The 25,148-nt window shown below is 41.6% G+C and overlaps 2 protein-coding genes across 12 annotated transcripts in view; one reads left to right on the forward strand and one right to left on the reverse strand.

Annotated features, from left to right (window-relative positions):
- CP (ceruloplasmin) overlaps nucleotides 1-25,148 on the forward strand; it is a 74,350-nt gene that overhangs the window by 41,509 nt on the left and 7,693 nt on the right. For 3 of the 8 annotated variants that reach the window (XM_089332184.1, XM_017346829.4, XM_070072679.2), the window contains exons 10-18: nucleotides 2,973-3,123; nucleotides 4,680-4,892; nucleotides 7,641-7,848; nucleotides 9,151-9,290; nucleotides 10,414-10,542; nucleotides 13,585-13,691; nucleotides 15,177-15,393; nucleotides 15,811-15,950; nucleotides 17,463-17,637. In XM_089332184.1, the coding sequence (XP_089188310.1) occupies nucleotides 2,973-3,123; nucleotides 4,680-4,892; nucleotides 7,641-7,848; nucleotides 9,151-9,290; nucleotides 10,414-10,542; nucleotides 13,585-13,691; nucleotides 15,177-15,393; nucleotides 15,811-15,950; nucleotides 17,463-17,637 (1,480 nt within the window). Of the gene's footprint in view, nucleotides 1-2,972; nucleotides 3,124-4,679; nucleotides 4,893-7,640; nucleotides 7,849-9,150; nucleotides 9,291-10,413; nucleotides 10,543-13,584; nucleotides 13,692-15,176; nucleotides 15,394-15,810; nucleotides 15,951-17,462; nucleotides 17,638-19,905; nucleotides 20,052-25,148 lie in introns of those variants that run through there. The other 5 variants (XM_070072678.2, XM_008266309.5, XM_070072680.2 and 2 more) reach the window with 3 other exon arrangements.
- Nucleotides 20,691-25,148, reverse strand: part of HPS3 (HPS3 biogenesis of lysosomal organelles complex 2 subunit 1) — a 48,703-nt gene continuing 44,245 nt past the window's right edge. For 2 of the 4 annotated variants that reach the window (XR_011388153.2, XR_011388152.2), the window contains 2 exons: nucleotides 24,898-24,992; nucleotides 20,691-21,486 (listed from right to left, as the gene is read on the reverse strand). Coding sequence is in view for 2 of the 4 variants with exons in the window: in XM_002716594.6 (XP_002716640.4) it covers nucleotides 21,359-21,486; nucleotides 24,898-24,988 (219 nt within the window). In the remaining 2 variants the exon portion in view is untranslated. The remainder of the gene's footprint in view (nucleotides 21,487-24,897; nucleotides 24,993-25,148) is intronic. The other 2 variants (XM_002716594.6, XM_089332186.1) reach the window with 1 other exon arrangement.

Here is a 25,148-nt window from a genome sequence, read left to right on the forward strand (position 1 = left end):
CTGTCTCTCTGCCTCTCAAAAAAAAAAAAAAAAAAAAAAAAAAAGTTAAAGAAATCAAGAGGAATTTTATTGTTTATGTTTCTAGCCACCATTTTTATTTCATCCATGAATATTGTTCTATTCAGACCCTCTTCCTAAGTCGGTGCATTGATCACATTTATTGTGCATAATCATTTTCACTTTTCCTCCCCTGTATAGGTACTTATATTCCTTTTTCATTCCAAATATGATATATTTTGGTTATTTCCATTTTTATAAAGATTTATTTATTTAAAAGGCAGAGGTACAGAGAGAAAGTGGGAGAGAAAAAGAGAGAGAAATTTTCCATCACTTGGCTCACTCCCCAAATTGCTAGAACAGCCATTGCTGGGCCAGACCAAAGCCAGGAGCCAGGAGCTTCTTCCAGGTCTCCCACGTGGGTGAAGGGGCCCAAGCACTTAAGCCATTTTCCGCTGTTTTCACAGGCACATTAGCAGGGATCTGGATAGCAAGTAGAACAGCTGAGATTTCAACTGGTATACATATGGGATGCCAGTGTCACAGGTGGCAGCTTAACCTGCCACAATGCCAGCCCCATCATTTTTAATTATATTTCCAGCTTTATGTATTTCATTGGTTTTCTCAACTAATACATTCTTTAGGCTGAGATTTTTGTGTTCTAATTTATTACTCTCTACTTTAGTCTTTATTATTTTCCTCTTAACTTTATAAAATTTTCAAATATTACATTACTTTTATTTAATTTTGCTTAAAATAAAAAGCATTTCAGATTCTGTTTTTATTCCAAACATTTTGTAGTGTTCTCAAGGATATTACTTATGGAATACCTAGTAATTCATTTTTATTTCCACTTTGATCTAAGAGCTATTTAGATCAAATATGGTACTCTTAAATTTTTAAAACATTTTGTCCTTAGGACAAATTTTTAGTTTCGTTGCATTATAATTAGAAAATAAATTTTTCATTGAAGTTTTCTCTGTTCAGTATGTAAGTGATTGTGATGGTTCCTGTTGGCATCATCCTTTTACATTTGAAAATACATGTTGTTGTCCTTCACCCAGTGTTGAATTTTTGTATCACAATCTTTTCTCAAAAAAGGGAAATGACAATCTGATTTCTCCAATTTATGGGAACATTTAAAAACATGGATTAATTTCTATCTCTGAAATTCAAAACTGTTACCAGGATATTTTTAGGTATTGCATTATATTTTTATCTATTACTAATTTTGTCTTATTTTCAGTGAAACTTTTTAAAAATATATATTTATTTGAGAGGCAGAGAGAAAGATCCAGTCTCCTGGCTCACTCTTCAACTGGCTCCAAGCCAGCAATGGTGATGTTGACCCAGGGTTCTTTAGGTCACCTGCAAATAAAAATTGACAAAATGTCAATGTTCAACCCAGACAAGGTTTAATGGGGGCTTATGCACAAGCACCAGGGTGTCAGCAATGAGGAACAAGTTCCTCATTGGTTTGATCGTGGTGGGAAGGCATGGCCACACCATCTTGGTCTCTGGCTTCTCCCTAGACACAAGGAACTTGTATTTGTACCCAGCTTGGTGTTCTGGGCAGGCGCAATTGCTTCTTTTGCATGATATGCTCAAAACAGTATTGTTGCTCATAACTACCTTCCCAGGAAAGTCCTATAAAACTCATAGTGGGCTATTCTGGGCATGTGCATGGATTGTTGAAAGTCCCTACACAGGCAGTGAAGGGCTTTTGTGGTTAGGTTCTGGATGCTGCTTGCTCCTGATTGGTTTGGAGCGAGATGAATATATCTTCGAGTCAGGAGATGGATATGTTTTGGGTCAGGAGGGCTTGATCTTGTGAGTCCTGTTTATATGCTGCTTCAAAGGGAATTCAATCCAAGTCTCTCTCATGGGTGGGAAGTACATATCATCTCTGCCTCCCAGGATCTGCACCAGAAAGCTGGAGGTATAAGCCAGAGCCGGGCACTGAGTCCAGGCATTTGATATGGAATGTGAGCATCCTCACTGCTGGGCCATACAACTGCCCCGCAGTGAAACACTTGAATCTGAATACCCTGGTTTGTTTTTTTTTTTTTTTTTTTTCCTTTAATGGTGATGAACACTTTCACCATTCTTCAAGATTGTGTCTCCCCTTTTCCTTCTTTTTTCCTAAATTTGTTACTGCAAGCGTATTTTTCCTCTTGAATCCTTTCCTCTGACTTCCAGCTTTCTTTAGATCACTTTAGAGAACAGTTGATCCAGTTCTCTGCCTGTTGTATATTTTCAATCGGATAATCATGTTTTTCACCTGAAAAATGCTCTCAAGGAAGATCATGCAATACTCTCTAAAGTTTTCTCCCCTTTATGGGAGTAACACTCTCACGGGCTCATATGATTTGAATCCTTCTTCCCCGTGACTGGATCATTGCACAGACCAGACAGCATGCCCGCTTCCTTCCTTTTCACTGGGAGTTGGGGAAGAGGGTAAGAATGTTTGTCCAGCTGCATGGAGATTGTGGGAATCCCTGTACCAGTTCACTGGCAGGTTATTTCTTCACTTCCGATGACTAGGTCCTCAAACTTCTTCCACCCTGCTCTTACAGGAATTCTTTGAGTTTTCGTGAATGTGGATGTCAAATTCCCTTTTTCCAGCAGACACTCAGATCCCATCTCTACTCACACCCCCCCCCCCCCATTTTAACTATTTTTTTAATGGTTTCGATTGGTATGGGCAACCTGGGCAGCAAGACAGGAAGAATCAGAACTTGCAGATACAGAGAGAGGCTCAGATTACCGTACTTAACCATAAATCCAATCAACAAATTAATGGAAACTTCAGTGGGTCAACTGAAATGTTTTAGGAGCCAAGCCCTAGTTCAAAGAAGAAAAAGAAATTTGTTTTCATTTTTTCCTTTAGCCTTTGTGTGCATAAATACTATTGTGTCCATGTAAATCTTCAGCATTACTTATTCTGTCTTCACCTCATTGTTCTTGATTGACAGAAAGATGTAGACAAGGAGTTCTATTTGTTTCCCACAGTATTTGATGAGAATGAGAGTTTATTCCTGGATGATAACATTAAAATGTTTACAACTGCACCTGATCAGGTGGACAAGGACAATGCTGATTTTCAGGAATCTAATAAGATGCACTGTAAGTATGGCACCATTCACCAATCTATGAAGTTATTTCAGTATTGCATATGTAGTGCTTTCTGTTAAAACAAACTGCAAACAGCTTTGCTCACTGGTTAATTTTCACTAACGATTAAGTGCAATGGTGCTCTAAGGGAAATACCACAGGTTATTTAATGTGTTGGCCAATTACTCAACATTTCACTTACCTGGGAGTCATCAGACAAAGTATGTTAGATGAATGATCCTTAAGGTGTGGTCCCTGGATCAGTCGCCCCAGCATCGTATGGAGACTTGTTAGAAATGGAAATTCTTGGGCCCCAACCCTGAATCAGAAAGAGATATGGGTTCTTGCAATGTGATTCTGATAAATGCTCAAGTTGGAGAGCTACTGGATTGGAGGCTCTTCTCATCTGTAGCTCAATGACAGGCTCATCTGATGACTTAAAGTGTAGAAAGATATGAGCTCTGCCTTACCATTGCCCAGGACAGTCTCCAGGGAGTTTTATTTCACTGGAAGCTAGCAGCAAATTTACTTTTAGTTCCCAAAGTGATATTAAAAAGTTGTTTAGAGACAGTGAGCTAATTGTTCAAAAGGCCCACAGAATTCATGGACAACATAGAAATTACTGTGGCTAGTAGAAGAAAAAGTGTAAAATTGTATTACAAATAGATGTTTTTCTCAGCTGGACTGACACTAGTCACATTGTCCCTAATCTATAAAATAGGTATTTTTTTTCTGCATTTTTGCATTTGGAAACTGTCAAAAATATTGCCCACTGGGACAGATATGTGAAGTAACAGTTAAAGTGCTGATTGAGATGCCCATAGTCCACACTGCAGTGCCTGGAGTCAAGATCCAGCGCCACTCCTGACTCCAGCTTCCTGCTACTATGCTCCCTAGAAGGCAGCATGCGACTCCAAATGGATCCTTGCACCCAAGTGGGAGAGCAGGATTGAGTTCTTGACTCCTTCCTTCCTTCCTAGAACCAGGCACTCAGCTCTGCTCCCTTTCAACCAGGGCTGCTCTGCAGATGCTTGGGACAGTCGGGGATTTGAAGTGACTGACACTCCTGACACAAAAAAGGATGGGAGGCCTGAATGGGTCTTTTTTTTTTTTTTTTTTTTTTTTTTTTTTTTTTTTTTTTGATAGGCAGAGTGGACAGTGAAAGAGAGAGGCAGAGAGAAAGGTCCTCCTTCTTCCGTTGGTTCACCCTCCAATGGCCGCCACTGGCCGGCGCACCACGCTGATCCGATGGCAGGAGCCAGGTGTTTTCTCCTGGTCTCCCATGGGGTGCAGGGCCCAAGCACTTGGGCCATCCTCCACTGCACTCCCTGGCCACAGCAGAGAGCTGGCCTGGAAGAGGGGCAACTGGGGCAGAATCTGGCACCCTGACTGGGACTAGAACCTAGTGTGCCAGTGCTGCAAAGCAGATGATTAGCCTAGTGAGCTGCGGCGCCAGCCTGAATGGGTCTTTTAAAAGTGACAAAAACAAGGTTGGCTTTGGAAAGTCTGGGAACTTGTCGTAGAGTAGGACTCAAATCACTTTCCAATGTTGTTTCCCACGTTCACAGCCATGAATGGATTTATGTATGGGAATCAGCCTGGTCTCAGCATGTGCCAGGGAGATTCAGTCTCGTGGTACTTGTTCAGTGCTGGAAATGAGGCCGATGTACATGGAATATACTTCTCAGGAAACACCTATCAGTCAAGAGGAGAAGTGAAAGACACCGCGAACCTCTTCCCTCAGACAAGTCTTACGCTGCTCATGAGGCCTGACACAGAAGGTACAGTTCCTTAACGCTAGGAAAAGTCTCTAGTGCACCAATCGGTGTGGCTTTTTGAAATCCTACAGAACATGATGAGTGAGCTCATCCCTTCCCCGAGCCTCCCAAGTGCCTTTTCTTCCCTTGAAAGAGGCAGTCTGGGGGCCAGCGCTGTGGCATAGTGGGTAAAGCCTCTGCCTGCAGTGCCGGCATCCCATACGGATGCTGTTTCGAGCCCTGGCTGCTCCACTTCTGATCCAGCTCTCTGCTATGGCCTGGGAAAGCAGCAGAAGGTGGCCCAAGTCCTTGGGTCCCTGCCTCCATGTGGGAGACCTGAAAGAAGCTCCTGGCTTCAGATTGGCGCAGCTCCGGCCATTACAACCAATTCGGGAGTGAACCAGCAGATGGAAGACTGACTCTCTCTCTCTCTCTCTCTTTCTCGCTCTTTCCACTTCTCCTTCTCTCTGCGTAACTCTGACTTTCAAATAAATAAATAAATCTAAAAAAAAGGGGGGGGCAGTCTGGACCACTGTGGCCTGACACACACGTGGGCTAGGTCTGTTTCCTTTTTATTGGGAAATGGGGAGCAAGAAGAGTGGGTGATGGTTTCCTCCATTTCCACATAGAATTCTCAAGGTGATCCCTTTTAATTATGGCTCTTTTAAAGGTGCAGACTACAGGGGAAATGACTCCCACAGACTCCACATCTAAACTTTTAAAAATAGTTATTTATTTATTTGAGTGTTAAAGTTCTAGAGGGAGGGAGAGACAGAGAGACAGACCTTCCATCCACTGGTTCACTCCCCAAATGGCTGCAATAGCCAGAGCTGAGCCCATCCGAAGCCAGGAACCAGGAGCTTCTTCCAGATCTCCCACATGGGTGCAGGGGCCCAAGGACCTGGACCATCTTCCACTGCTTTCCCAGGCCATGGCAGGAATCTGGATTAGAAAATGAGCAGATGGGACACGAACTGGTGCTCATATTGATGCCAGCGCCACAGGTGGAGGCTTAACCTACTGCACCACAGCACCGGACCCTGCATCTAAACTTTGAATCACATCTCTACAGCCTAGGTATAGTGTTGGCCTGTTGGTTGCTTGCAAATGAATTATTCTATATTAGAACTATTGCCATGTAAATTCAGAAACACCTACAGATCTAGCTCTGAAAGAGTAAAACAAACTAAAAAAAAAGAAAGAATTTTAATCAGAATGTGAAAAATATGCTTTTATTCGGTTCATTATTCGCCATTAAAATATAAGACAGATCCAATGTCATCATTTCCTTCATTTGTCTGACAACGTAAATACAACCATGAACAAAAAAGATGAATCAATGTACAAAAGTGTCTCATGGAGCTGAAATTCTAATGCAGGGAAAAAGACACAAAAAAGTAGATAGATAGATAGATAGATAGATAGATATGTAAAGCACTTATTAGTACATGAAGAAAAATAAGGCAGCAGAAAGAATGGTGATCTATAGGAGGAGGTATCAAGAGTCTCTCAACAGGAGACAAGGGCTATAAAAAATCATTGAATCTCAAGATGTCTATTTCACTCCAGTACATTAGATTTCAGGTACTCTGTTACTTAGAATCAGGAAAAACAGATGATATCTGTCTTCTTGGGACTGGCTTATTTCACTAAGTATAATGGTTTCCAGTGCTTTTGTTTGTTTTTCTCTTCATACTATTTGTTGAACTCTTTCACTTAGTGTAGGGTTAACCTTATGATCATTAAGTAAATTAAATATAGATCTTTGTAAAAATTAAGAGTGGGAATAGGAGAGGGAGGAGGAAGAGGGTTGGAGTTTGGGTGGGAGGGAGGTTGGGTGGGAAGTAACACTATGTCCCCAAATCTGTATATATGAAATACATGAAACTTATATAACTTAAATAAAATTAAAAAAGATTATCTCAGTGGGTGATAGTAGGCATAATGGATTAAGCTGCTACTTGGGGCACCTAAATGGCTACTCTGCTTCCAATCCAGCTTCCCACCAATGTATCTTGGTAAACTCAAGTGCTTGGGCCCCTGCCCAAGTTCCTAGCTCCTGGCTTAGACTTGACCCGGATTTGGCTGTCGTGGGCATTTGAGAATGTGGGGAGCAATCCGGACTAGACTAAGTTACTCGAATTAGGACTTATTCTATGCATCTGCTCTCCCACAATATGGCGCTGGGAGAGAAGTAAACAGCTTCCGCACAGCTGCCTCCAGTTCAACCAATTAACTGTAGGACTTGCTCCTGATTGGAGAGCAGCGTACTCAGCCGAGTTGGGATTGGCGGAGGAGGACTATAAAGGAGGAGAGAGACGGCATGCACCAGGAACATCTATGGGGAACATCTAAGGGAACCCGTGCAGCCCCCGAGAGAGCCGGCCGGCGGTGTGCCACTCCCCTGCGGAAGTGGGGAATGCGGCCAGGGGGAACTGCCCTTCCACGGAGGTGGAAGGGATAGTAGCCAACCCGGGAAGAACCAGCAGCAAACCCGGGGAGGGCCGAGCAGACGAAAGAACAGCTCAGGGTCCTGTGTCGTTCCTCCACAAAGAGGGGGAGCGACAGAGAAGTAAACAAGCAGATGGAAAATTGCTCTCTCTCTCTCTCTTCCCTCCTCCCTCCCTGTCTCTCTGGCTTTGCCATGTAAGGTCACCATAAGGATTTTGGTGTCGACTCTGAGAGAGGCCGGGACGGGGAGTGTAGGTGTTGGAGGGGAGCAGAGAGGGGATTGAGCAAAGGACTGACCTGCTTTCTTATTTATTGCTCCAGGAACTTTTGAGGTTGAGTGCCTTACCACCGATCATTACACAGGCGGCATGAAGCAAAAATACACCGTGAACCAATGCGGGCGGCGGGCTGAGGGCTCCACCCTCTACCAGGGAGAAAGGACCTACTACATTGCAGCAGTGGAGGTGGAATGGGATTACTCCCCGAGCAGGACATGGGAAAAGGAGCTGCATCATTTACAAGAGCAAAAGTAATCATCCGGACTCTGCTCCCCAGTGTGTTCAGCTTAATGTTAAGTTTCCCTTTCAGAGAAGAAAGAATTCTGCTAAATATTAGAAAAACCAGCAGCTGCATTAAACAGTTAGAACAACAACAACAAAATACTTCCCAGGACCCCATCCTCACTCCTTTCTGCCCCTCTCAGTATTCCCACAGGAAAACTCCACCGATTTTCTTTGATTCTTTGCAATCACCCATCTTACTTTCTTTCCTTTATATCTTCTCACATTCATGTGCTCTTTCCTGGTCATTTATTTTCAAATTTAACCAAACAATGCCTAAATTTAGAGCTGAAATACAATTCCCTTTACCAACCACTTGCTGCTTATCTTAACCTTTCCTCCGGAGAGTTCACTATTAGCCAAACACTGAGCCATTTCACATTCTTAAATCTATTATGTACAAAACAGTGTTTAAATGTTTGAGGGCAGTATAGCAGATGTGGTCTCTGCACTCTGAGACCTTACAGGAAAATATGGTTCAAATCCACCAGTAACGTGTATTTTACAGAAGAGGAAAAAGTCAATTCAATTGGAATAAATGTAAGTAGAGGTAGTTGCGGAGCTTCTGAAACACGAGAGTAGTGTCACCCCCACTTCAGGTCACCCCTTTCATACTTTCCAAGCATTTTCTCCTCTGTCACCTCACTTCTGCCACACACTGACTGAGCCTGTGGACACGACTGGAAGGATTGGATGGGCAGGTGTTGGGATCCGGGGCCCATGGCATGACCTGAGACCTGTGGTGAGGCAGTGGTTAGCTGTGCTGGTGGGGCTGGCCTGCAGTATAAAAGATAAAGGTTATTTCAGTAGTCGTGGTAAAGTGGTTGAAAGGCTGCAGGAGACATCAGGGACAAGTTTAGGAAAAAGGAATGACTGAAAATAAGTGTTATTTCCATTTCTCCGGACCAGAAATATGCAGGAACACAAGATCACATCACTGGTACAATCTAGATGCATAAAAATGCCCAAGCTCTTAAGAAACCTCCAATGTGATCTGATTGAATACCTCATTTTAGGGCTGAAGAAAACTGAGGCTCCAACAGGCAGTGGCTAGCTGGGGGCCACTGCAGCTAGTGGTGGTCAGGGCCAGGACGCAGGTAGCGCCACTCAGGTCATGTGTGCTTTCTTCTTACTCTGTCTTACTGGGATGGGAAAGGGATCATTACAAACTACCACAGTTACTTCCATAAAACCGTGTCATTATTTGAAATTTAAACTTAACTTCCACTTTCATTAAGACACATACTAATCTTCATTTTTTTTCCTTCAAGTGTTTCAAATCCATTTTTAGATAAGGAAGAGTTCTACATAGGCTCAAAGTATAAGAAAGCTGTGTACCGTCAATACACTGACAGCACGTTCACAGTTCCAGTGATGAGAAAACCCGAAGAGGAACATCTAGGAATTCTAGGTGGGTTGCCAGCTCCTGTAGTTGAGCGTGGGTTAAGCATGGGCTGCATGTGCAGAGACATCCATCCACGTCCTTGGGTTTCATTTTCCCCTTCATATTTCAATGTAATTTAAATAAAAAATGTTATTCAATAAACATGACAAGCCCATATTTACTAAAGAATGTGTATGAGAAAACCTACTTATTTCTGTCAGAAATAACATATTATACTATACCCTGAAGAAATTGTATATATGTTGTGCTTAACAAATTGATGCCTACAGCTTTGATGGTTCCTAGACACTACTTACTAATGGAATTTATATCCAGATTTGCCCCCATTAGCTCACCTACCAACACACAACAGCTGTTTACTTTTTAAATTAAGAAGTAGATGATTAATTACAAAAATTACAGACAAGGAAATCAAGAAAGGAAAAAGTGTTATTGTCACATCGCAGGGGAGAGTTACCTTCAGTTTTTCAGGAATCACTTTAAGACAGTGTCTAAGGACTTGGCTGACACTGGCTTTGGGAATCTTCTTGAAAATCATCAAGGGCAGGAGACATTCTGCCTCTCCCTACCGCTTCACACACAGGCACTATGTTCCCATGCTCTCAGAGTTCCCAGAGACTTGGTTATCCTCAGCCCTTGGAGCCCCCACAGGGAACAGACATTGTTGCAGCATGATAGCAGTTCTCTCAGGCGGGAGACAGGCTAAGACAGACTAGGTGTTAGAAATGTGCGGGGCAGCCCCACCCTTCCAAACACTACTTCCCACCTGCATTCTGATGAACATCTGGAAGTCCAAAGGATGAGAAATGACAGCGAGCCCTGCAGCACAACTCTGTGCCCGGGACCCAACCCACCATGACTTTGCAGGGACGTTAGGCCAACGCTTCCCTAAGCATCTCTGATTAGGGATGCACCAGGGTCTCCATCCTTAGAGGTAGCCTTTTTGTAGTTTTTATCCCAAGTCCTCCTGCACCAGGTATAAATTCAAGAGGATTACAGCACAAAGCCCCAGGGAAAAAGAAACCGATCCCAGTCTTAGGCTGAGAAAGTCACCTGAGCTCTGTTGTTATTACTAAGTTAGAACTTTCAATCTGACAAATAAGCCACTCTTCTTTTCCATTTCTTCCAGGTCCACAGCTTCATGCAGATGTTGGGGACAAAGTTAAAATTATTTTTAAAAACATGGCCACAAGGCCTTACTCTATACACGCCCACGGGGTAAAAACCGAGAGTTCTACAGTTACTCCAACGTTACCAGGTACTCATGGGAGGGAGATGCATTTTAAGACTTTACAGGCTTTCTACAAATGACCACTGCTATAGCGATATCCTTCCAAAGAGTGGGACTTGGGGAAGTGAGGAGGCTGTTGGTGAGAGGGGATACAGGGAGGTGAGGCTGTGTGTGTGGAAGTGTGTGTGCACATGTGCATACCTAAAAAATCCACAATAGAGCTCAATGGAAAAACCTTGAAGGTACTAGAGGTCTACAAATACTCAAATGTGAATCAGGGAGATGCTCCCTCCAAGCTCAGCTCTCAGCCAGAACACACATCAGATGGCATCTGCCACAGTGCATGCGGCTAAATGTTCCCACTCCTGCCTCCCACACACGGGATCGGAAGGGCAATAGGCTGCCATTTGGAATTCTAAATCCACACACACACACACACACACACACACACACACACGTCTAGTCCAGTTATCTGGCAAGACCTATGAGTTCAACAAATGTTTCTTTAAACAACATAGAGGAAAAGATGAGATAGATTATAAACTTAAGTGTGTTTTTATTTAATGAGAACGAGAACTGTATTTTCCTTCTGTTAGATCTAAAATTGGCTTCTATGAAAAGTCCATTTCTCAATAACTTAGCAGTTCTCAAATAAAATGAGAAAACATAAATCTATCTATCAAGCAACTCTTATAAAACTAGGGGGCTAGAAATAAAAATCCCTGCCCTCATAGTCCGCACATTCTCCCAAGGGAGATACCACAAGTTATGTCAATGAGTGAAAAATGCTGGGAGCAAGACGCAGCCTGGCAAGAGACCATAGCAGGAGAGGTGGTTTAGGTGGGGTGGTCAGCAGGGCTTCCCTGAGGTGATACTGGACATCTCAGTCATGAGAGGTAGTGAAATGCAGGTGTCTGTGGCAAAGAGTGTCTAGGCCCAAGATGGGAGTGTATGTCTTATTGACGTGTCTGAGGAGCAGCAAGGGGACCAGAGGTGAGAACAGAGCAAACAAGGGACAGATGAGACAGAGGGAGAGCAGGGGCTGGATGAGTAGAGAGTACTACAGAGGCCATGATGCTGAGGTGAGAGTTTATTCTCAATACCCATATGAGGTGATGAGATGATAAGAGCCCCCCTCCTTTTTTTTAAGGCTGTTCTGGCTGATGTGTGGATAAGTGACTGTTGGGGTGGCAAGGGCTGCATCAGGGGTCCATTTGGGGTCTTTTGCAATAATTTGGGTAAAAAAAATTGTCAACATTGGGAACAGGGTAGAAGCTCTTGAAGTGGTAGGAAGTTAGCATGTTCTGGTTCTATTTCAAAGGTAGAGCTTTTTTTAAAAAAATATTTGTTTTTTTATTTAGTAAATATAAATTTCCAAAGTACAGTTTATGGATTACAATGGCTCCCCCCCATAATTTCCCTCCCACTTGCACCCCTCCCATCTCCCGCTCCCTCTCCCATTCCATTCACATCAAGATTCATTTTCAATTATCTTTATATACAGAAGATTGATTCAGTATATATTAAGTAAAGATTTCATCAGTTTGCACCCACACAGAACATAAAGTATAAAATAGTGTTTGAGTACTAGTTATAGCATTATTTCACATTGGACAACACATTAAAGACAGAGATCCCACATGAGGAGTAAGTACACAGTGACTCCTGTTGTTGACTTAACAACTTGACACTCTTGTTTATGGCGTCAGTAATCTCCCTAGGCTCTAGTCATGAGTTGCCAAGACTATGGAAGCCTTTTGAGTTTGCCAACTTCGATCTTATTCTAACAGGGTCATAGTCAAAGTGGAAGTTCTCTCCTCCCATCAGAGAAAGGTACCTCCTTCTTTGATGGCCCCGTTCTTTCCACTGGGATCTCACTCGCAGAGATCTTTCATTTAGGATTTAGGTGTTTTTTTTTTGTTTTGTTTTGTTTTTTTTTTCCCCAGAGTGTCTTGGCTTTCCATGCCTAAAATACTCTCATGGGCTCTTCAGGGTAGAGCTTTTTAAAAGAACTCGCTGAAACTTAGGCATTAGGGGGAATCAGGGAAGAAGACCCAAAGGACAACCCCAGGGTTTTGGCTATGAGCCCCTGGTGGGAAAGCAGTCTGGGAAGGGGGGTGGAGGAGAAGGAAATGCTGTTTTTCAGCTTATGATAATCAGTGAAAGTAGACTTGGGGAGACAGTAAAATGTTCAAGTGATAAATCTACATTTTATATTCTCAGTGAAATTTTCTTGTCAGACTCTGGCAAATTAGTTTGACAGCAAGGTCTACATAAGTAAAGTGGACTATCACTGTTGCCACGATTCGGGGCTGGGCTTGGCAAAAAATCAAGGTCTCTGAATGGTTATATGGGAAGCCCCAAGGTGACTGGAAATGGAGAAGAGGCTGGAGCCCATGGGAACAGGATAAGAGCCCTGGCAAGGTGGGAGAGTTGAGCAACTGACAAGCCTCAAAGGGTCAAGGTCCAGGGTCTTGTTATGACACAGTAGTGCACATGACATAGTAGTGACAAACTCGACGGGTGAGAGAGGTAGACAAAATTGAGGTAAGTCAGTGACCTATGAGATCAAGAGGTCTAACGGCTTCTTGTGAGCTGAGGATGGCTGTGAGAAAGGAGGAAGGCTGCCATGGTGAACTGAGGGAAGGACACAGGACAGGTCAGACATACAGACAGCCAGTGGGAGGGCAGGGTGCTAGCCAGTGGGGGAAAACCACCTGGTATATGAAGAGAAAAAAGCATGCTGGGAAAACATACTTCAAGCTGTGAAAAGATTGGCTGCCACGTTTCTTCAGATTGTGACACTGGAATTGCCACCTCCTAGCTTCACGGCATGGCACGTATGTCGTGGTGACTCCATCACTGGCAAAACTGAGTCAAAATTATTGACCTAAAAGTCTTACAGTTTATCTGAAAACTAACTTCCTAAAAATAATTTGAGGGTCACAATTTTGAAAAACTAACTACCCTGCCCTTTTCAGTTCTTTGGTCATTGGCTATCAAGGCTTGGGTGTGTAAGTCAAATAGAAACCAAATATAACCAAACACATGAACACTTGATTACTTTAGGTGAAACTCGCACTTACATATGGCAAATCCCAGAAAGATCTGGAGCTGGAACAGAGGATCTGCCTTGTATTCCATGGGCTTACTATTCAACTGTGGATCAAGTGAAGGTAAACTCTAAATCATTGTGTTTTGTGACAATTCCCAAAATAGACACACAATCGAAGGAAGATGAGGTTACAGTTTTCCTGTGGTACAATTCTAAAATTCCAGGAAGTAAGTTGCTTTGCTATCTAGTTTTTTTTTCTTTTTTCTTTTTCTTTTTTTCAGAGATAGACAACTCCCCCATGATTAACTTATAGAAATTAAACACTGATATTGTACTTTCTTTCCCTTTTGATGTAAAAATACATTAAAGATGGGGGGTATATGGTTTCAGAGCTCTATTATTTCATGATAATCAAAAAGCTGATCTTAGCAGTCAGCCACAGCTAAAGCTGTTGTCTGATGAAATATTCAAAGCCAAAAAACACTAACAACCAGATTAGAAGAAGCACCAGAACTGTTTTGTAAATTTTAACATTTAGTGCAAATCTCCACATTCCCACTGTCCCAACGCTTGCCTGTAGACACCTTCACCAACAGCTCTCACAGGCATTTCAAATCCAGCATCTCTTAAACGGACACTGAGCTCCTCCTCCACCTCCTCTGTATTTCCCTTTGTAATAAAGAGCGACATAAGCACCACATCTTCTCAGTTGTTCAAGCCAGAAATCCGAATTAGCAAGCACCTTCTTCTCCCTGGCTCCCCCAGGCAAGTCACCTACCTCCATACAGCTTAAACCATTCCTTCTCTTCTTTTCTAGAGTTTAAGCCCTTGAATTTCACCTCAACTCCTGAAGAGACCCCCAAGCCTCCACTTTCCCCTTCCCCCAATCTTCCTTTGCTCCACTAGGAAGACTAGTTTGAAACACAGATATGCTGCCATTCTCTGTCCAATTTGTCAATGGCTACTTTTGACACAAACACAAAACTTCCTACATTTGGTCTGAGCCAAAGCTGAGGAACAATTAAAATTCCCTAAAATGATACAGCACAAACTCTTTAAGACCTCATCTGCCATTACTGATGCCAAGCCCAATGAAACTTCTCACAGATTTAAGAGCCAAGCGTGGTCTTCCTCCTCTGTGCCCATCAGCACCCTAAATTCCTCCATTTGAGCAGTTACTGCCATTTCTCCCACTCCTCTATCTTCCCTCCTATACAAGGAGCAGTGAAGCTTTGTTTGACTCATATCTGGGGATGCTGTGAGCAGCACATTGCTTGACTCATGCGAATACGTTCTTGTGCTTATGGAATAAACAAACCAACAGTGTCCATCTGGGGCTCTTTTAACTTGCTGTTCATTAGCTGAGCCAATCTTTGGCCTCAGCACACACCTCTGTTACCTAGCATGAACTACCTTCTATTCCCTTTGTTCCGACTTAGCTGCTTCAAAAAGAAAGTTACTGAGTGTGGGCAGTACCACGATGGGCACAGACTACTTAAATCTGTCCCTCCAAAACTGCTGAGGTTGGGGTGTGACGAGGTCGCAAGTCTCCGGTATCTCTCTGACCTACATCGCGAGGATGACTGAGGTTTTGGCTTGTTTTCAGGATCTCTACAGTGGATTAATTGGCCCGCTGATTGTCTGTCGGAGACACTACATTAAAGTATTCAATCCCATAAAGAAACTGGAATTTAGCCTTCTGTTTCTAGTGTTTGATGAGAATGAATCTTGGTACTTGGATGACAACATCCAAACCTACTCTGAACATCCTGAGAAAGTAAACAAAGACAATGATGAATTTATGGAAAGCAATAAAATGCACGGTATGATCAATTATTCTAAAATCATTTTTACTCCTTTTCACCTTTTTCCTCTCTCAAATAAAATTACTTTGGAGACTATTCATTAGATAAACCACTTCTCTCCCACGTTGAGGCAGAATTCTGTTCAAAACAGAAAGGTGACTGTGTTCAAAGATCATCTAATCTCTCTCCCAATTCCAAATCCTCATTTCCTTTTAAATAAGTCCACAATTGAGATGAAGATCTTCGGTATAATATGACTAGAAAAGCAGAGCGTGACACTATTAACCTTATAGCATTCATTTCCTTTGTTATTGTAACAAGCTGTCACACACACACACATACACACCCTTCAATTAACCTAATCATATGTTCTATGGAATGTGCTATTGGTTTAAAATATCCTGAAAGGTAATACAAAGTCATCTGCTTTCCCAGCTATCAATGGAAGGATGTTTGGAAACCTGCATGGCCTCACAATGCACGCGGGGGATGAAGTCAACTGGTATCTGATGGGGATGGGCAATGAAATAGACTTGCACACGGTACATTTTCACGGCCACAGCTTCCGGTACAAGGTAAGAGCCACATGTGGCAGTTGCTCTCGTTCTTGCTCTACTTGAAAATATTCTGCAACAAAGAGAGTATTTCCTCAGAGATCTGTGAAAAATTAAGAGCTTCCAAGAGTAGAGGGCAAAGCCTGACACACCAGTCTTTGTTACATCTTGGGCTCTTCCTCAAATTTGCAGTTTTTAACTGGATTTTCATGGAGTTCTGACACACACTCCCAAGTAAGGCATCTGAGTGGAACTGCCAGCAGAGAGAGTAAGAGTATTCATGTAATGATGGAAACAGCAGAGACCAGTGAGCATTTGTTATAATCTTTGCCCTATGACAAGTTGTGTATCTTTTTAAGAAAAAAATTATCTGCTTGTTGAAAGGCAGAGATACAGAGAGAGAGAGAGAGAGAGAGAGGAGGAGGGGGGGAGAGAGAGAGAGAGAGAGAGAGAGAGAGATTGGGCTAATCCAAAGCCAGGAGCTTCTTCCCAGTCTCCCATGTGAGTGCAGGGGCCCAAATACTTGAGCCATCTTCTGGTGCTTTTCCAGGCATGTAGCAGGGAGCTGGATTGGTAGTGGAACAGCTGGGACTCCAACTGGTGCCTATATTGGGTGTGGTGGCTTTACCTGCTAAGCCACAATGCCAGCCCCCAAACTGTATATCTTAAATGGCAAGCAAGGTCACCGGTCAAGTGTCAGGTACCAAACTGTCCCTAGATCCCAATCCTCCTCCTATTCCTTACCCAATGCTGATTTTATCAGGAACCAATTGGTCCATCTGAAGTCCTTTTTTTCTGATGTTTAAGTTGATAGAGAAAATGCAGAAGCTACTGAAAAATACATTGCATAAAGCTCATTTTATTACCTCTACACTTTGTTTTACACAGATATATTATATAAGAGTACTTTGAAATAGCTTGTTGAAAAATGAATAAAAAAATAAGTTTATCTTGGTGCAAAAATATCTGAAATGCATCCCTAGACTTCTTCATAATATGCACTGTGAGCCTTCTGAGGAGCCCTTGTACTCTTAGTGGACTTTCAATTCTGTCCTCGCAGAAGCACACCCACCACTGTGTCCAGCTGAGACTGTGCTTGAAATGCCCCGTCTTGTGGCTTTGCCATTGGCCCCCTTTTCTGCTCCCTTTATTGCTCTTCCTGCCTTCAGGTTTACAGACAAGCCAGTCTAGGATAGGTTTAGGAAAAGGGAGTTTAGGAACCACAGCTAAGTTCCTTTGTGTAGCACAAGTTCTCTGACAAAGAGTCAAATCAGGGTAGAGGCATGGAAGGTTGAGGGTGGGCCTGGTGGATGAATCACTCATCACATCTTCTTTCCTTCCCGCCCACTCAGTGGCCCATGGCCAACATCCTCCTATCTCCCTGTTTGTATTAAATACAGAAATGTGCAGGGATTCGTTTTTAAAACAGATTTATTAAGTTCTCTAATATTCCTGAGCTGGTCAGTGAAAAATTATTTGAGTTTCATCTCACATATACTGATACATATTTGTCATTTTTCATTTGTCATTAAGCACAGGGGTATTTATAGTTCTGATGTCTTTGACATTTTTCCTGGAACATACCAAACCATAGAGATGTTTCCAGAAACACCTGGAATCTGGTTACTCCACTGCCATGTGACCGACCACGTACATGCTGGAATGGAAACTACTTACACTGTTCTACCTAATGAAGGTGAATATCCAGGTATTAATGCTAGAAGTCGCAGGTCATGAATTTGTAACAATGATGCAGTACCTTGCCTACATACCTCCCCAAATATGGAACACTTGTGAATCTACTGCTCGTTTCTTGCTTCTGTACCTACAAAGAGGAATTTTTACTGCTAAATGATGTAGGATACTGCTCACTTCCTGACAGTCAGTACTTAAAAAGGCACTAGAGCCTTCTAAGTTAATACAAATTGATACTAACCTGGTGCAGTGTAATTAAAACTAAAGCAGATATGATGGAGTAGTCATGATGGCTACTAGCCAGCTTATAAAACACACATTTAGAATTCAATTTCTTTCATAAAACTAAGTTTTTTCCTAAGTAATACTTCAGACATAAGAGAAGCTGAAGACTCCCCTCCCCCCAAAAAAATCAATATAATTCCAGTCAACCAGGCAGGGCAGTGTCTTTGTGTGCATCCAAGGGAATGGGAGGCATTACTGACTACTAACTGAAAGAACAGCAAAGAAATTTACATTCCCTGCTCCCCAACCACTGCAACTCCTCTCCCCATACACATTTTTTAAGATTTATTTTATTTATTTGAAAAAGTTACAGAAAGAGGTAGAAACAGAGAGAGAAAGAGAAAGAGAGAGAAAGAGATTGCCCATCTGCTAGTTCATGCCCCAAATGGCCACAACGGCTAGAGCTGCATCGATCCGAAACCAGGAACCAGGAGCTTCTTCTGGGTCTCCCATGTGGGTATAGGGACCCAAGGACTTGGGCTATCCTCTGCTGCTTTCCCAGGTGCATTAGCAGGGAGCTACACTGGAAGTGGAGCAGCTGGGACTCAAACTGGCACCCATATGGGATGCCAGCGCTGCAGACCAGGGCTTTTAACCTGCTGAGCCACAGTGCTGGCCCCTCCATACACATTTTTTTTTTTTTTTTTTTTGACAGGCAGAGTGGACAGTGAGAGAGAGAGACAGAGAGAAAGGTCTTCCTTTGCCGTTGGTTCACCCTCCAATAGCCACCGCGGCCGGCGCGCTGCGGCCGGCGCACTGCGCTGATCTGATCCGATGGCAGGAGCCAGGAGCCAGGTGCTTTTCCTGGTCTCCCATGGGGTGCAGGGCCCAAGCACCTGGGCCATCCTCCACTGCACTCCCTGGCCACAGCAGAGAGCTGGCCTGGAAGAGGGGCAACCGGGACAGAATCCGGCGCCCCAATCGGGACTAGAACCCGGTGTGCCGGCGCCGCTAGGCGGAGGATTAGCCTAGTAAGCAGCGGCGCCGGCCATACACATTTTTTTTTAAGATTTTTATTTATTTATTTGCAAGGCAGAGACAGACAGAGAGAAGGAGAAACAGAGAAAGAGGTCTTCCATCCACTGGTTTACTCCCTAAATGGCCACAATGGCCAGAGCTGAGCCCATCCAAAGCCAAGAGCCAGGAGCTTCTTCCAGGTCTCCCACATGGATGCAGGGGCCCAAGCACTTGGGCCATTTTTCACAGCTTTCCTAGGCCATAAGCAGAAAGCTGGATGGGAAGAGGAACAGGTGAGACACAAACCAGCACTCCTATAGGATGCTGGCCCCACAGGTGGAGGCTTAATCTACTACACCAAAGTGCCACTCCTCCCCCATACACACTTAAGCACACACACATATACCCACGCACATAAATACAGCAAAACAATAACATTTTTGTGGATACATACCAACAGTATGTTTGAAGAATGAAATGTGGTTGTAGGCTTTGGTGATTTTCTAAGTCTTCTGAGTTCAGAATTGTTAGAACTGGAAATGGCAAGCCCAGTGGGAAAATAATGCAAAGGAAGCATTTATCCTCCAAATGGGCATAAAAGGGAACATATAAAAGGCTATGTAGACTCTTCTTTAATTCAGATTTGTCCCATGTGTCCTCATGAAAATTCAGGTTATGTGTTGTTAGCAAGACCACTACAAAAGCGATGCTGTTTTTCTCATTCCCCAGGAGCCACAAGCTATTGATTGTTCCATTACTACTGAGGTTAAGATGGTATTGGCAGGGTTTCTCCACTATAGTTCTATTTTTCCTCTTTAAAATTAATCAAAATGTTGTAGGGAAGAAAGTACTTTTTCATTGAAATAGTAGCATAATGAGAGATTTTAAAACAAAAGAAAAATAGAAAAATAGAAATGAATTAAGAATGATTAAACAAAGGAACATTAAAAAATAATCTATTTAAAGTACTGTCTATTAATTTTTAACCACATAATATGTAGGATTTTAAATAATAGTCTTAAAATTTCTTTTTCTATAGAGACCAAGTCTGGCTGAAAGAAATAAATTGGTGATAAGTGGGGAAAAAAAAGGAAAAAAAATCTATGATTTATGACAATGGATGTGAAAGTGTCGACTAGAATAAAAAATTTTGGAATATTAAATATTAAAAAAAAATTTAAAAAAGATTGAGAACCCAACTCTGTGCATTTGTGGGGGAGATAGGTTTCCCTGTTGCAGATGAAAGAATCAGAGTGTGTTATGATACATGGTTGGCACTTGTACATGAGGTTATAGAGTTGATTCATACGGGGCACTCACACCACCACAATTAAAGCTTTACAAAACTGCTCTCCAAAAAGGAAAATACATGACCAGATGATGACCTGGGTGGTCCTCCAGGGATCACAGTTAAGGTTCAATGAAATGCTTCTGGCCACGGCTTTCTCATCAATCCCTGTCCCATCATGCTGACATCATTCCTAATGAAGCAGTGGACAAAGGGGCACAAAGCGTGGAGGAAGGAAAAAAAATCAAATAAAAAGATGCATGTCTGAGATGTGCTAGATCCTGGAAGAAATGGTCAAAAAGACATTATCTGGAACCGGAGCGAAGTGGAGTTGAAGACCGGTTCTTAGAATAAATCCTGGTAAAGATGACTATTGCCATCAGGAGAAAAGTTCAAAATAAATATCGTGTGGCAGATACCTGCTAGGCAGAATTTTTTGCCCAGCCTTAACTGGATTTAAAGGACTCTAATGGTAAGCTGAATTTGGACTTGAAATACTTTAATGAGGTTAAAAAAGACAGTTATGAACACCATGCTATATGAATATTTCTTTATTTTCATGCTTTTACTCTTCAAAGAGCAAGAGGACACATCAACAAAAAAAAAAAAAAAAAGAAAGGGAAGAAGGCTTTGGCTAAAAACTATACACTCAACAAATCATGTTAAGAGCTAGAAAAGAAGCTATCCTTGTCTACTTCATTTGATTCACAGTTCTGAGTTAATAAGAAAATAAGGGTTGAAATCATTTACTGTGGTAAAACATTAACATCTTTTTGAAAGAGTTTTTTTAAAGGTAGTCCAGTAGAGAAATATGGGAAGTTCAAGAAGATAAAATTTTGTAATTTACAAAATGTTTCCTTAAAATGTTCCTGGGATGAAAAAAGATTGTCATTTCTCCAACAAGTGAATTGTTGCTGTTTCTTAGAATAAAAGTCAATCTCCACCTTTAAAAATACATGGCTTCTTTGAAGAATTCTTCTGTCTTGAAGCTTTTTTTTACATTATGGACAATTAGGTGAATTCAGGTCATAAATTAAGAAACTAATGGTTACCATTGCATTCTGAGGCTTACCTTAGCTTAAAAGTATCCATAATACATACATTTGTAAAGTACAAAAAATTCTTAGCTTGTGTTTTTACCTGGCATTCAGTTTTTTTAAATTCAGTTTCACATACTACTGTGTTGGTTTTTCAAATGATACCTTCAACTCAATGACTTTTTTCGACTACAGTAAAGAAGATACGGCAAGAAAAATGCTGCAGTGCCATCTTCTGGGAGAACATTCAAGAAATCCCTTAGTTCCAGTTCCACAGCAACAATTGACAATGTTTCTGTTTGTGGAAAGAATATCAGTGTTAGAAAGGAGAGGGTCTTTCATCTGATTCTCTCTTAATCACTCAACCAATCAGAAGTTAGTTTGGGTAATACAGTTTGGCAAGTACAAAGAAAAAAGTGGTCTCTTAAATCCACAAAATACTTTACGATTTTAACAATGTCTTAATGTATCCTTTCTAGAATCTTTTGATTTTACATTAGCTCCATGCAATTTGGATTTACTATCTCATTGCTGGGTTACTACAATATTTATTTTTCAATATATTTTTACTATTTTCTAAAGAAAAACACAGCTATCTGAATGCTGTGTTAATGTTAGTAATATACTACAGCTAATACACAGATTGTCTAATAGGACAGGAAATACCATTAACATTTTCCTAAATCAGCTGTTGTCTGAGATTTTTCATGTTATTAGCACAAATCCACTTTCATGACCATGGATCTTTGTTTATAAACTGCAAAATTAGTGCTCCAATGAGCAACTTCAACATTAAGGCACTTATTTTTGTAATGATAACTACACAATTTTATGAGCTATTGCTTCTTACCTGACACATGCTGCCCTCTCCTAGGAAAAGGGAGCAGTGTTACTGAAACATCCACGTATAGTCTTAGAGCTATCCTTGCACACCCGCCACCTACTCTACCTGCAAAGTCAGTGAAATAGAAAATCCATCCACAGGCATCTATCCAATAGTCAGCAGCCTAAATTATCCTTTACACAAAGGAATGACCTTCCCTGCTGCTAAAACATTAACGAATGGATTAGCCGTGATGAATAGGAAAGATCCCGACAGACATGGGAAAGGTTCAGACTCTTCCACCTACTGCTTGCTGAGTGACTTCAGGAAAGTCCAGTGTCCTCATCTATAATCATCTGCTGGCTTCCAGTTTCTATGAGAATTAAATTAAAATACAACGATGCACCTTGGATATTTAATAGGGCCTTAATAAACAGCAATTACTAACTAATGTGAACATGAATTATTGAAGTTTTCCTACCAAATCAATTTATTTACCCAAATATGGAGCCTATAAGTAGTATCCCTGATACAAAAAAATTGAGTTGGGCATGGGGGTGAGGCTAGTGTTGAACAGTTAGAGCCAACCAAAATTCATTCCATCACTGCATAATTCTCTTCTTCTCCCAATCACTGAAACACTAGTATCAGTCATAACTCCAAGACCTTAAATCCACTGAGGGCTTTAGAAGTTGATCCAGTGTTTTCAGCTATAACTTCTCATTTAATTCCTTCCAGAGTCCTGTGAGATTCTTATTAATTCAAGCCCAACCCCAAAGAGAATATGATATTCTAGCGGGCACTACGTCTGATTTTATAGTTGGGAAAATTATGGTTAAGAAAAGATTAAAGTAACTTGCTTTACTCTACTAACTAGCCATTCAAATCTACAAGTTGTCCAGAAATAATCTATCTAAATGTAAACCCACATACTTAAGATCCTCAAGCTGTCTAAAAAATACTCACTAAATGTTGAAATAGTTATTTTGGCCAGTGGGACTTTAAATGACCTTTTAAATTTTTATTTTTGGAATTTACTAAAATATTAAAATTTTTTAAAAAAGCACAGTTCATTATTGAAAAACAGTAATAAACACTTCCTCCAAGGGAGCAAGCCATCCACCACATCCAGTTTCACTGGCTTTGCATCATACAGTACAATTTTATCTTCTAGAGCACACCTGCTGACGTCTGGAAATATTTTTGTTTCTCCAACTACAACAGTGCCACTGGCACCTAGTAGGTAGAGGCTAAGAATGCCCTTTAACAATCTAAAATAGACAAAGGAAATCCCGATGCACACAGAGAATTTTCTGGCCTCCAAAGTGCCAAGGTTGGGAAACACTGCACTAGAGAGCTAAGACATCCAAGCTCCATACAGATTACATAAGTCTCTGAGCTCCATCTCCAATCTTACCCTCTTGCCTTTTGCCTACTGTTTTACTCTGGAGTTAGTACTGAACTTCTCATTAGTCCCACCACTCTCACTTAAGACTGGCTTGCTCCAGGTCACCCAGTGAAAGAGGCAGAACTGGAACTCAGTTCCAATTCTCCAGACTCCAATTCTGGGCTGTTCTTAACATACTACAGCTGCCAACAGAAATATCTCCCAAGAAGTACATCTGAAATTCTTCAAGTGTCTCCCCTACCAATCAGTAAACAGTCACAAAATGCCTCGTACGAGAGATGTTCACACTGCTGGTGAGGGTGCAACATGAAAAATCAGTAAAACCATATCACCTCTTGAGGAATTTCAGTCTATTAAAGGTAAACCACACACAGCTCCTAGTGCCATCTGCAACACTCATGGGTCCCATGTGCATACATGTGTGCAAATACACAAACATATTTTAAAGATATAGAAAAATGGGACCCTCAGAACAATGATTATGGGTCAATTCAGGAGTGAGGGACTGGATCAGAAAAGGATGAAGGAGTCTACTGACTGACGTAATGACACTGTGGAGGTGTGACCACGTGGGACAGCTGCACTGGGAAGTGAACCACCAACACAACTATCAGTGATAAGCTATCTGATGGATTTGATGCCAGTGGGGCAAAGCAATTAAACACCTGACACTCCCCCCCCAAAAAAACAAAAGAAAACTAAAAGAATTCAGGGGGATAGGACAAGTCACCTCCTCCTCTTCCCAGTCACAAACATCTAACTTTAATTAAATGGAGATCTTCAGAAAAAACAACCTGCATGGCCACTGGCTCTGCTTACCATTAAAAAAATCAATTATCTCTGTTGAAAAACATAATTCCAATGTCAATTTCTCATTTATGAGCAATGCAATCAAAGTGATCATATACTCTGCAATCCACTCAATAAAAAACAAGTGATATTAACATACAATAGTATATAAACTCGTAACCATATATTTCTCAAGATTTATACATGACTATTTATGAATTATAATAATTCAAATAACTATGTCTGAGTTATTTAGACACAAAAACCTTTAATCCTTAAGGAACTTGTCATTCCTCAATATTTACTTACATTATTGTTTAATAATAACCTCAATTTCCTACACCAAGGCAGTCAAGTACCCAGGCTATTGGTAAAAAGTAGAATTGTCTCAATGGCTACTCAGATTTTTTAAACAGATGTTGGTGCTGGGGGTTTCTGTGACTGATAATCCGATGGGTGTTTAAAAAGATGAAGTAAAAAGAGCATCCACTCTGTGATGAGACAAGACAGACAAACGTGAACTATGATGGGGAAGGGGCACGTGAGTGCTGAAACAATCTCTCAAGATGACTGTCAGATCCTCTTCACCTCCCTGGAGAACCACACGAGCACACTGGAGGGAGCAAGGCTTTTTACATTTAAAACTGCAACTCTTATCATTCCTAATCAAGCCAAAAAGCTGTTACCTTTTAATGATGACAGGTGAAGTTGGTATTTCTCTCCACCACATTTTATTCTCTGACAAAGTTCAGGCAGCAATTTTTTCCACCATAAAGTCTATCTTGGGAAAAAAAATGCATAAATTTTAGTTTGGTAGAGGCAGAATAAGATTGTACAGGAAGGCAGAGGGCAGACATGTGATTTTGGTTTATGGCACCCAACTTTGTTAAAACAAAAGTTGTATCAGCAGTCATCCTTCTGCTTAAATCGTAATATA

Source organism: Oryctolagus cuniculus, chromosome 4 (genome assembly GCF_051225735.1).
Source record: "Oryctolagus cuniculus isolate XC-2025 breed Fujian yellow rabbit chromosome 4, ASM5122573v1, whole genome shotgun sequence".
Classification (NCBI taxonomy): Eukaryota; Metazoa; Chordata; class Mammalia; order Lagomorpha; family Leporidae; genus Oryctolagus; species Oryctolagus cuniculus.